Source organism: Chlamydotis macqueenii, chromosome 25 (assembly GCF_036417535.1).
Source record: "Chlamydotis macqueenii isolate bChlMac1 chromosome 25, bChlMac1.mat, whole genome shotgun sequence".
NCBI lineage: Eukaryota > Metazoa > Chordata > Aves > Otidiformes > Otididae > Chlamydotis > Chlamydotis macqueenii.
In genome coordinates, this window is record NC_141580.1 from 3,601,863 (window position 1) to 3,614,227 (window position 12,365).

At 46.3% G+C, this 12,365-nt stretch overlaps 1 protein-coding gene across 1 annotated transcript in view; it reads left to right on the forward strand.

Moving 5' to 3' along the window:
* Nucleotides 1-12,365, forward strand: part of TANC2 (tetratricopeptide repeat, ankyrin repeat and coiled-coil containing 2) — a 241,105-nt gene that overhangs the window by 163,697 nt on the left and 65,043 nt on the right. Inside the window, exon 10 of the mRNA XM_086766662.1 lies at nt 5,227-5,352. Within this exon, the coding sequence (XP_086622788.1) occupies nt 5,227-5,352 (126 nt within the window). The remainder of the gene's footprint in view (nt 1-5,226; nt 5,353-12,365) is intronic.

Sequence of the window (12,365 nt, forward strand, 5' to 3'; positions counted from 1 at the left end):
GCAGTCGCTGTGTCTTATGCATTAGCATAAGGTTCAGAATTGAGGGGAAGCTTTCAACAGTTTGATATAGTATTTTCTAAGATAAATTGATCTTGCATAATTTTTGAAGTACTGAAGCGTATTCTCAGGAAAAATGACTTCTGGTTCCTCTGGCGTTAGATCTCTTTAATTATTTCTCAGTTCTAAATCAGGCAGATAAATCTCAGTTCACCAGCCTGCGAAGTGGCGGGACAGTTGTACTGGCAGTTGCAAAAATAACGCCTGGCAAAATGTGAAATGGATCTGGCAGCTCACGCTGACTGCAGTTCATCATGTCCGAGTCTCCTCAGTTGCCGCTGTAGAGGATGAAGATGATGATGAAGGTGGGAAGAGACCCTGGCTTTGGGCTGCTGAGGAATAACCCCTCACTTCTTGTAGGACCGACAGTAAATGAGGCCACTGGCCATCATCGTGCTCTTCTGGCAGCACACAAAGCCCACCCCTACAAAACATCTGGGATTGCGGCTGGCTTCTCATTTCACAGGCAGGACAGATGTTGAAATGCAAACTCTTGAAACAAATAAAATTTAAAAATGCTGGCAGGATTGCAGTTCTCCCCAGGAAATGAAACAATTCTTCTTCCAGGAGGCTGCTTGTGTATTATAGGAACGTGAAAAATATTCACTTCTTATTTGCTTCAGAAACTCCTTTCTGCCTGTGGTGCAATAATTAGTGCTGCCGAGCTGCCGTCGGAGCAGCTGGACCGCCGTGCCTTTGCCGGTTCCCATGTTGGCGAGCAGAGGTGATGCTCTTCTCATGGCATGTAACCAAAGACCGACTGTGGTCCTTCTGCAGGCTGGAGTTACTGTGGGAGCACAAGGAACGGCTCTTGAGCTTCATTCGCCAAAATCCACATCCTTAGAAAATCAATGCAGTTTTGAAAGATAGAATCATAGAATCACAGAATGGTTTGGGTTGGAAGGGACCTTCAAAGGTCATCCAGTCCAACCCCCCTGCAAGGAGCGGGGACATCTTTGACTAGATCAGGTTGCTCAGAGCCTCATCCAGCCTGATTGTTCCGCCCTTTGCGTTAGAAAAACTTTTTAATTACCCAACTCAATAAGTGCGGTCAAAATGATGTTCTTCAGGAATCGCGTAAGTTGCAGAGTTGTTAACCCTCCCTTTAGCTGCTGGCTGGTGTGGACGCAGTCTGAAGCCACTTCCTAAGGACGTCTCCGAAGTCCGACAGCTGTGGTCACCAGTTGTCCGTCATTTAGGATCGGGACATCTTGGCTTTCCCTACATCGTAAATAGGAAAGTCCTGCAGCCCTTGAGTAAGCGGTGAGGACAAGACAGGACCGATGTGGGTGAGGCGCTCGGCTCCGTTTCCGTTAACTGTGGCTTTTGTGTGAGAGATGAAGGATCACAGAACGCCGTTCCTCTGAAGCTATTCTAAAAGTGGATTTTGAGTACTTAAAAAGGAGGAAAAAAAAGACACTAACAAAAACCCCTTAAAAGCAGCTTTCTTGGAAGAAAAAAGTAGAACTGCCAATATTGCAAAGTAAAGAACACAGCCGTGCTGGGTTTTGGCCTCCATTTTAAAGAAAGCGACGTGTCAAGCAGGAGATGCCGTACCAGCTGACAGAGTTTGAAAAACTGGGCTTCAAAACCTGGACGTGCTCTCCCAGTGAGTCTTTTAATCAAGTTTTTTTCCTCCCAAGTTTTAAATAAACATGCTTAGTACCGATTTCAGAGCTGGTTGTGGAGCTGCCACTAGTTGATGCTTCTAAAACAATCGACTAGGCCGAGTCACGTAGCTATGGAGTCGGATACGGCTCGGGCCGTACGGGTGGTGTACGGCCTGTGATCTGTGCCTCGTAAGAATCACCGTTCAGCGTTTTAAACCCCGTACAATTAACGGGAGGCTCTGTGCTGCCCTGCTCCAGGTCTTGCTCCTCGGGCCTGCAGCGTGTTCCTGGTGCCGTGTTTCCTTGGTGTGCACGGGACTGGCTTGTGTGGGCAAACTGGGAGTCAATAACAATTTGGTAATAACCATATTGTGATCAATAAGTGATTCTCTATTAAGGAAATAATGTGAATTTAAAAATAAAGGTTATTTTAGTTCTTTGTTGGTGAGTAATTGGGGAGAAAATAATTTTTGTTTTAACTGTTGTTACATAAATTGGAAAAATGAGCTTTTACCTCGTTTGCTCTATTGAATGATTTTTTATAAAGAAATGAAATTACCAGTAAGATTAATGTTTCTGATCATCCTTGATGGCTCTGAATGTGCTTGATGGAATTAAAATGGGACTGGAGCAGGACTGAATATTACGGAATTTAGAGGGAGGAAATGTTGTCCTTCAGCAGCTGATAGAGAGATACACACACATGCTCACATATATATGTGTGTGTGTATATATATTTTTAGCGGCAAGTCCAGTATGGGGATTTTTTTTTGTTTCTTTATTTTTTTTCTTTCGGAGAAGCAGGAGCAGCTGCAACAGGGTAGCTTGAACTGAAGTCATATGAGGATCTTTAACAGAAGTCAGTAAAGAAAAAATGTGGTGTCTTCACAAAAAACAGTAGTTCTTTCAGCCGGTCGGTTTGTTTATTGTATGCGACGCAGCCTTGGCGCAGCAAAATGCTGAGCTCTGCGTGTAACGCGTTAATAACTGCCATTCAAAGGGAGAAGAAACGCCTGGAGAAGGGGGATAATCCTTATCCCAGTTTAATGCTCTGCATAAACTTACTGCAGTGTCATTTGCAAATAGAAAAGAAAAGCATTTAGATTTTGATTTTTTTTTTTTTTTTTTAAAGGGAGTCTCCTTTGCCTGAATGTTGCCTTTCTAAACTCTCCCAGGATCAATTTGGTCTATTTCTGGTGTGGATTTTCAGCATATCCTAAAAATCACCAGCCGGTGCTAGACAATCCTGCCTGGCTGCTTTTTGTCTTGTTGCATGACAATCAAATGAAGTGGAAAGCGATTTTTATGTAACAAGAAAGGGATCATTTCTTAAGATCTTACTTTTCCTGAGAAAGTGGGCAGCCGTGTGTGTGACTGCATCACGTACATAGGCGTGCTCCAGCTGGTGCTCGCGTGGAGGGTGGGATGAAGGCTGAGGTGGAATGACCGGCCTGCCTGGCGCGGTACCAGTCATCATATTGTAAAACTGATTCTCTGTTATAGGAATAATGTGAATTTTGGGCAATCCTGGGTAAGCAGTGCCTGGGGTTTGTCTCCCTGGGCTGGCTACCCCGGGATGCTTTGGATCAGCCCGAGGTTGCTGCAGTAATATCCGCTCCTCCAGTGCCGCTCCCCGGCTCAGAAAGCTGACCTAACTGGCACACGTTTTTCTGCCAAAGGCACGTTTCATGTGCCACGGTGGTGTAAGGGGAACCCGAAGCTGAGCGCTGGAGGCGCTGTGAGCGGGCTGCAGTGGGTTAGTGCTCACAGAAGATTGCCTGCATCCATGCTAAAGCCCCAGCTTTCTAATTGCGGCGTTTCAGCTCTAATCTGCTTCTTCACAGCCAACATCTAATCAACTTTGCAAGAGTAGAAGAGCATGAAGGACTTCTAAAAACAGACTTCGGTTTTATCTCTTCTTTTTGTTTACCTTTTGTCCACTCTCTCTGTCTCTCTTTTATTTTATTTTTTTTTTTTTCTTAAAATCTATATGGAGAGTTCAGGCCATTTGAAAAACAGCGTTAAAAATTGCTGCCTTCTCCCCACCCCAGGTTACAGTCTCTGAATCTTGCTTAGTTTTTGGCTGCAACACAACTTTTTGAAGGTTTTTTGTGTGGTCATTAGGTGTTGTATGAAAAAAATGTTTCTCTTGGTTTTGAAATTTTTTGCCTTTCAGTTTTGTTGAATTGTTACGTCTTGCGGTGGGTGGCAGGGAGGAAGGATGCGAAGTCCAGTGCCGTGAGCTACTCTAGGGAGCCACATCAAAATATTTACCCATTTCACAGCAAAGAATTAATGGCAGCTTCACAGGCAGTCTTTGAAGAAGTCATCTAATTAATTAGTTCAATTTAAAATAATAATCTTGTTATGGTAATTGACCAAAAACTAAAGGGAAAAAAGCAGTATTGGATACAGAGTACTCAGCAACTGAGTATCTGCAACTTGATTTGCATCAGTGAATGTTTGATGTGAATTGTGGAAATGGTGATCAGAACAAGAACAGAGCTGGTGATCTGCAAAGACTATTTTTAAGATTTCTGTTCATAATTGGGAAGATTATTTAATGCAGTGAACTTTTCATTCCTTCATTTTATAATAGCCTGTAAATTACTTGGCTGAAAAGGGTTCTGACGTGGCAGAATAGTGGGTAAATTCAGATGCAAGCGATCTGAATTTGTTTTGTTTAAACTATATTTTCTCCTATCTTCCAGTTGCCACCATTAAAAAAAAAAATATCGATGGATGCAGCTCTGTGGCCACTGGTCATTCCCCGCTGATACGACCCAGAGGCATTCCCCACCCAATTGTGCATTATGAAATGAGATTTTAAAGTATTTGTAATCATGAGGCAGCTGTGGAAAAAGTGTTGCTGAAAAATGCTTGCTGAAGTGATCGCTGTCGTGTAGTGATGGCACCTTCAGCAGAGACCCATAAATTGTGCCTGGTTAATCTAGCCTTGTAAGGAAAACTGAATTCTCCCATGAGCAAGCAACATTGGAATAGTAAAGTTGTCTTCTTTAGTTCAAATAACAATTTTTTCATTTATTTGTGTATTTTTGCTGGTTTGAAAGTTTAATTTTTCTGCCACCAGTTCTGGCTTTCTGAACAGATAATTGTTAATATTCAAACTAAGTAGCTCTAAAATAATTGAAGAGGAGATTGTGGGCTTCAGCATAAAATGCGCTATTGAGTTGTCTTCTGGTTAGCAGGAAACGCCGCCTGCCTCTGTCAAGCTCTGCACACACGATTCCGTAAGTTTTGTGATGGGAGACGTTGGACCAGATATGAGACTCCGTGTCTCCGTTCCCTGTTTGTCCTTTTTTGTTTGTGAACGTCAACAGGAAACCAAATCAGAGCAAATCCTGATGGGACAGGAGAAAACGTTACCGAAACCCTTCTCTGCTCCTTGCTAGGGGAAATTAGACTTGGCTCATCTTGGAGATGCTGACTCAATGTAGTTACAACTCCGTATATTTTGTTTAAAAAATGAAAAATACAATAACCAGAGTATTAGATGGGAAAGCTGGGTGTGATGCAGTTGTTTGCTTTCTCCTGGCAGCTACCAGCTCAGCCCACCTAGAAGACCTCGCTTACCTGGACGAGCAGAGGCACACTCCCCTGCGGACCTCCCTCCGAATGCCGCGGCAGAGCATGGCCGGCGCCCGCACGCAGCAGGACCTGCGAGGTAGGAGCGCGCCAGTGGCCTCGGGGCTCTCTGGGGTGGGAGCTTGTACTGCAGCCGTATCATCCGCGTCCTCATGAAAACACCGGAGCAGGAGTGTTTCATGTACAGGTACTAAGCGCGGCCCCTCCATGAGGATGCAAACCAGTCTTCTTTATTTCCAGTGTCCTTCTTGCTCTCATGGCCAAATTGAAGGGGAAAGAAAATAAATGTAGTCATGAACTCAGTGTTTTTGTCTGGCAGCGGCTGCCCGGTTGCTGCCCTGGTGCTCTGTGGTCAGTGAAGGGCCGTCAGTGTAACCTTTTGGGGTTGCTTCTCTGGGCTGACATCAATACCTGGCTTGCCAGATGCACGCTGTCTGTAGCCATGGGGTGAAGATGGATTCTGGAGGAACAGTGTTGCTGAAGTAGCCCAAAGTCTGAGCAGCCTCACTTTTCAAGAACACAAGTACAAAACAGCTTATCGTACATTAAAACCAGGATGTGCGGAATTGCAGCCCCCATGCTGCCGTCCAGAGCCGCTCTGTGGCCCGAGGCGCGGTGATGGCCATCTCTTCCATGTTCAGCGTGTTGAGGGTGCTGCCCTCCCTGAGCCCGGCAGCCCCGTCCGGGGTGGTGGGATGGGCTGTGTGTGCCTGTGGACATCCTGGGACTGAACCTATACATCCACCCCTATGTCACAAACAGATATTCCTGCAAAAGATCTCCAAATTCCTCTCCCTGGTTGCTCCCCTACCAGCCTTCCGTCAGTCTCCGAGTGCTGTGGCGCTAATAATTCGATAGTTTCTGAAAAACGCAAAATTTTCATGTTTTCTTTCTTCCATTTTTTTGAACAAAACCCGAAGGATTGCAAATTTGCATTTTGCAGCGTACCGGTAGGGAAGGAGCCGCGCGTGGTGTATGGAGCCGCCATCCCGACGCATCCCTCTTACGGACACTCACAATGCCAGTATTCAGGCAGCCCTTCGATTTCTGAAAGGCCTTTTGAGAGGGGAAATTTTTGTGGTTCTTCCTGGCAAATTCCGAAAAAAAAAAAAAAAAAAAAAAAAAAAAAGACATTAGCCTTGAGAAGCCAGGGCTGACATTTTAGCATTTGGTTTATTTCCAGGCAACTCCAGCTCGGTTCGCCCCGTTTCCTTGGGGTTTCAGCCCACGCTACCGCTTCCAGCCCCGTTTAATCTGAGCGTGGTCGTTGGCTGCATCCTCCGGCCGTCACCGGGACAGCCCTGCATCTGCAGCTGGTCACCAGGTTGTTGCTCCATCTCTGTCATTTGTCGTTGCGCCGATGAGTAAAGAGCTGAGAAAGCTCATTTGGGATTTTTTTCTGGTCCTTGCTGTGCCATGAGACTAGCTTGTTCTGCCCTGTACATAGGGAGAGGAGATTCTGTTGGTGGTACATTAAGTTTTCCTTTTGAGCAAGTGTCCACCATCCTTGGGTGAGGAGATGGGGAGCCGGAGGGTGGCAGGTTGGGTTTTTGCTCAGCGACACCGCGAGCAGGACCTGTTACAGCCTGCCTGGGACCTCTACCAAACGCACGAGCCCCCGCCTGGAAGAAAAAAGTGGTTTTGCGTCGCTTTGGATCGCAGGCTGTAATGAAATCATACTGGCTGGTGAGGCAGTTCCAGAAGTGTATTAGCAGGCAGTAAGTGAAGAAAGCAAAGTTTGACAGACAAAATTTCCATATGTTCGAAGGGAGCCGCTTGCCAAGGATTCGTAATTTGCAGTGATTGCATCCAAAACATTAAACTTTATTGTAGGAACAGAATCAAATTGTTTTCCAGACACACTTTTGAAACTCATGTAGCACTACATATTTTCTTTGGGTTCTTTTTTTTGTTCTTTTTTTTTTTTTTTTGTGGAGATTGCATGAGAATAGCAGCAGCATTTTCAGGTTTTGGAATTTGCTCCTGATCCTAGTTGAGGTGCCGTGCTATTTTTAAAAAGAGAGGGAAAAGGAGAGGATGTGAAAAACCCAAGGCATCACTATTTGGAAATATTTTCATTAAATTGATATGTGAGGAGGTTTTTTTCCCCCAAAAAAATACTGCATGTTCCAGATATTACTGTGAAATTGTATCAATCTGGACTGTTATGATCACCAGCTCTTGTTCCAACTGGAAATCCTAAACTTGGGTTTAACTTTAATACCTCTGCTCTTGGCGCTGGGCTGTGATAGCGAAGCAGCTCCTGGCCCTGCGTCGGGGGGACACGTTACAGCCCGCTGATGTGTTCCCAGTGTTCAAGAATCCCAGTGCAGAGAAACTAAATGGGAGCCCGTCCCTGCTATTTTTTGTTAAATCAATTATTTGAAGCAGGGGAGTTGTTTAGCAATCCCAACAGCGAAAACTGTGAGAAGCATTCGCACCAGCAGCAGGTTTGTAGTAGGATGCTGAACGTGATTTTGGCTTTTGCTGTTTCCAGCCAGCGGGATGGGAGGCTGTTCGGGGTTGCTGTGACCCAGAGTACGAGGTGATGGCTGGGATGCACCTCGCAGCGGGAGCCAGATGGCAACCGGATTGTGTGGCATTAAACCACCCAACTGCTGCTGTTGTGATTTTGGGTTTTTTCTCCAAAAAGCCAATGTGATGCAGGGTGTGGAGGACTGTAGTGTTTAGGTGAGGTTTGGAGGGGAGGAGAGGATGGCTCAGGCTCCGCCGGTGTATTGTTTATCAATACGAGCAACATGGCAGTAGCATGTTTTCCTTAAACTTTTATAATTTTCTGGGTTTTTTTCCTCATGGTGTGTGTTTAATACTGTCACCTTTTGGGTAAGAGAATTTAATGCGCTTCTTGAAAATGCTAAAATAGAGTTTAGCCATTTTAGGCGCGTAGTCTGTGCAAAAGAGGCTGTGGTTTCATCCTGATGGATGTACACCTTTAAACAACGCTTGAGAGGCGTTGCGCTCTAAAGCAAGTAAAGAAAATCGGCTCAGATGTTTGACTAATTTATGGGTTCTTATTTAACGAAGGACACGGCAGATGGTTGATGCTGTGTTATTCAGAACTGCTTTTCAGTGTAATAAATATTAAAGCGCTTCTCACCTGGGCTGTGCGTCTTAGCCCGCAAGAGCTTGCTTTGGACAGCGAGATGGGTCTTCCACCGGGATGCTGAAATGGCAGCAGAACACATCCAGAGCAAAATGTAAACCGGCTGATGAGGTGGGGCTGCTGATTGCCAACGTAGCTGAGAAAAAAATCCCTGTTGGAAGAGAGGAGAATCTGTAAACCAAATTATTTGTGAATAGGCATTTTAGACTCTTTCAACAACTAAAATAACGAAAAATTCACTTTGTGTAGCAGAGGGTGACCTGTGTGGTAAAGCAGGAGGGGCCTTTTCCTGAAAGATGGGGAGAGACTCTTCAGCAGGGCCTGGTGTGACAGGACGAGGGGTTTCAAAATAGAGGGAGGTAGATTCAGATCAGATATTAGGAAAAAATATTTTACTGAGGGTGGTGGAGCCCTGTCCCAGGCTGCCCAGAGAGGTGGTGGATGCCCCATCCCTGGAAACGTTCCAGGCCAGGTTGGCCGGGGCTCTGAGCAACCTGATCTGGTTGGAGATGTCCCTGCTCCTGGCAGGGGGGTTGGGCTGGGTGGGCTTTGAAGGTCCCTTCCAACCCTAACCATTCTGTGATTCTGTGATTCTATAATTTTGCTCCTGCTCATTTTCAGCCCAGTGGCTTTTTTTTTTCAATTGTGCACGTAACACGACAAGCTTTGGTTTGTTTTAGTTAACATTTTCAGCCTCTCCTATTATGCCAGGCTGAGAGAGCTGGGGCTGTTCAGCCTGGAGAAGAGGAGGCTCCGGGGAGACCTTAGAGCCATCTTCCAGTAACTCAAGTGGGCCTACAGGAAAGATAGGGAAAGGCTGTTCAGCAGGGCCTGTTGTGATAGGATGAGGGGTAATGGTTTTAAGGTAGAGGGAGGTAGATTTGGATTGGATATTAGGATTAAATTTTTTCCACTGAGGGTGGTGGAGCACTGGCCCAGGCTGCCCAGAGAGGCGGTGGAAGCCCCATCCCTGGAAACGTTCCAGGCCAGGTTGGCCGGGGCTCTGAGCAACCTGATCTGGTTGGAGATGTCCCTGCTCCTGGCAGGGGGTTGGGCTGGGTGGGCTTTGAAGGTCCCTTCCAACCCAAACCATTCTATGATTCTATGAAAAGAAACCAAGATGTGAGTCTCGCTCTCCACCGTGTAAAGTAGGAGCTGTTGGATCCCGTAGCTTTTCTGTTGGATCAGTCGTGTCTCTGCGTTAGCCCCGAGACTGTTTGGTACCTGTTAGACTTCTGGCTTTCAGAAGAATGTTATTGTCCATTGTCACTAACTAACATGACATGTCACATACGTGTACACTCACACAAGTAAAGCTGTATCTTATCAAGCACAAACCTCCGCTTTATCTTTTCCAAATGGAGGCTTTTGAATTTTTTAAAATGTATTTTTCTATGTATAGTATTGATGGCATGGTGCAAATAAAAATTTCCCTTGTCAGACACTTCGTTTGCATCGGTCGGACCGCTACAGCTGGTGATCTCAGCCACATGCCGTTGCTTGTGCAACGTGCCGTCCTCCGTCGGGACCCCCATCGGCCCTCCTGACACCGAGAGCCGGGCTGGCGCTGCCGCAGCCGGGAGCCGAGGTGGGGACACGGGGGCGCGCGGCCCCGCCGCTGCCTGGGCCTCGCAGCCCTGCTGCCTCGTCCCCTCCCACCACCTGCGGTTTTGCTTCTCCAGCCTCTTCCCCTGCCAGCACATCGCGCTGCGCTCGCGTGACAGGCCCCAGCGGCGGGAATCAAACGAGCTGCCTGCGAGCTCACGCGGCTCCAAAGCCGTCTCCACCCTCGGATGAATTTAAAGCACGTTGATCGTTTTCAAGTGGGAATAAGGATACAGCTCCTGTCTGCAGCATTTTCTGTATCAGTTTAAAAATAATAATAAAAAAAAGGAAATTCAAAATACCTAACACTTTAAAATAAAGCTATTTTCCTTAGACGTAGCTGATATAACATTAAATCCCAGCTCCTTTATCAGCTCTCTGGTCAGGTCTGTGCAGGATTTCAAGGTGATCTGAGCCGTGGGCATCAGTTTGGTGGTTCCCTGGGCAGGGTCCCCGTGCAGGGATGGCGTCAGGGCGCGGGGACGGGGCGATGCTGGGGCAGAGGCGGGGGGGAGCAGCTCTTCTGCTGTGGGGCTGGTTCAGAGGGAGGCTGGGGGAACTGGAAGGCAGCGGGCTCTGGCATGGTTTGTAGCTTCCAGAGGGATTTGTTGCACAGCCTGGGAGTGGAGCTCATCCCAAAGCGCAGAGCTTGGCACCGCGTGCTGGTCTGTTCGAAAGCCATGTGTTTGTATTTACAGTAAGAGCTTCAGGGCGGTAGCACATCCATGACCTCTTCCCGTGTAGCTGAAGCATCCCACTGTTGTAACTGGATAAACTGTTTTCAGTGAGTTCAGTACAAAGTCTGGTGCGGTAGCGTTATCTGTGCCCCGGAGGGCCTTCGGGCCAGGCTGGGAGGGCTGCGTGGGGATTAAACCATCGCCCGCACGTCCGCAGCGGAGGGTGAGCAACTGAAGGAGTGACAGACGTCAGCAGTTGCTGAATGATGTTTGTGCTTTTTAAGTGCCTGAGAGCTTTTAAAACTTCAGAGAAACCAAAGGGTTTTCACTGTTTTGGTGGGGGGTTTTTTTTGGGTTTTTTTTTTTTGTTTTTTTTTAACCTTAAATCCTTCTGCAGCCATGCTTGGGGAACTCCTCTGCAGCTTCGTGGGATTTCTTTTAAAAGGTGCTGTGAAGACATCTAGATTTTGTACAGTGGTTTTTGTTTGCAGCGTGCCATATGCTCAAAACAAATTGAATTCGACGGCAGTGATCCACAGCTCAGGTTTTCCACAGCTGTCATGTGGGTTTACATACGTGTTGTATGTCAAGTACAACACACGTGTTGCAGTTGGAAGGTGTGTTCAGAGCTGCCGTACAAGGTCCAGGTCTGAAATTGTGTCCCACTGGTGTAGCTCCATCTGCTTGAGTAAGCCCTGACTTGAAGGAATTATGTTCTAAAATTCAAGGTTTGCAGCTAAAACACGCAGTTTTTAGCTCCTGAGTGGGAACCACCTTTGTGGTTGCCATCTGAAAGTTTTTAATTAAGAAACTATTTCAGTCATGAAGTGGGAAGATCCAGCAACTGTCTCTGCCAAGACAAAGCACTTCCATCACTTCTTTTTTTTTTTTTTTTTTTTTTTTTTTTTTATATGTATACCTATCATTTCCCAGTTACGGATCACAAGCAGAACGCACCACATGAGTTGATCCTTCTAATGGCATCTTTGCACCGGCTCTGTGCGCAATTGTTACTCGTTTTAGGTGTGCCGTCCCTAGAGAGCTTGTGCCAAATGGAAGGCTCGGCAGATGCCCTCTCCTTCCACTCCAAAATGTTCCTGAAAAAGTTTCAAGGCTGGTTTGGGTTTAGTTGTACATTCTGTTGTACATTCAAAAAGTGGGAAAAGTGACACGATTGATATCCGTGGTTTTAGGTGTGCGTTGCACCAGCGTGTGTGGTCTGGTGGGGAGGTGTTTCTTGCACTCCCTGTTAACTTTACATTGCTTGCGACTTCTCCTTGTGAAGGAGAGAATATTTTCATTGCCATCCAGGCAAGTCCTATGAGCAGTCTGGTTTCATTTATGTACTTTAGAAGAGTTGAAATAACTTTGCTTAGATGAATTCAACACTTCTAGGCACTAAGATTTTTTTTTTTTTTTTTTGTGCTCTTGGATGGAAGAGGTGAGCAGAGATACTCCGTATCTGTGTGTTGAACAGACACACAGTGCTGTGTCCCAGGGGCAGCTGCCCTGAAAGCACTGTTCTGCCTGTGTCAAGGCCTTGAGTTATGGTGCCTTTAAGCAAGAAATTTCATTTCTGCAGCTACACCTTCCCTAGCTGTGAACTGCTTCTTCCTGTAACGTCCTCTGAACTCCTCTGGTTCAAAATGCTATGAATGAGCCAGGTGCTTTTAAGAAGAAACCTGT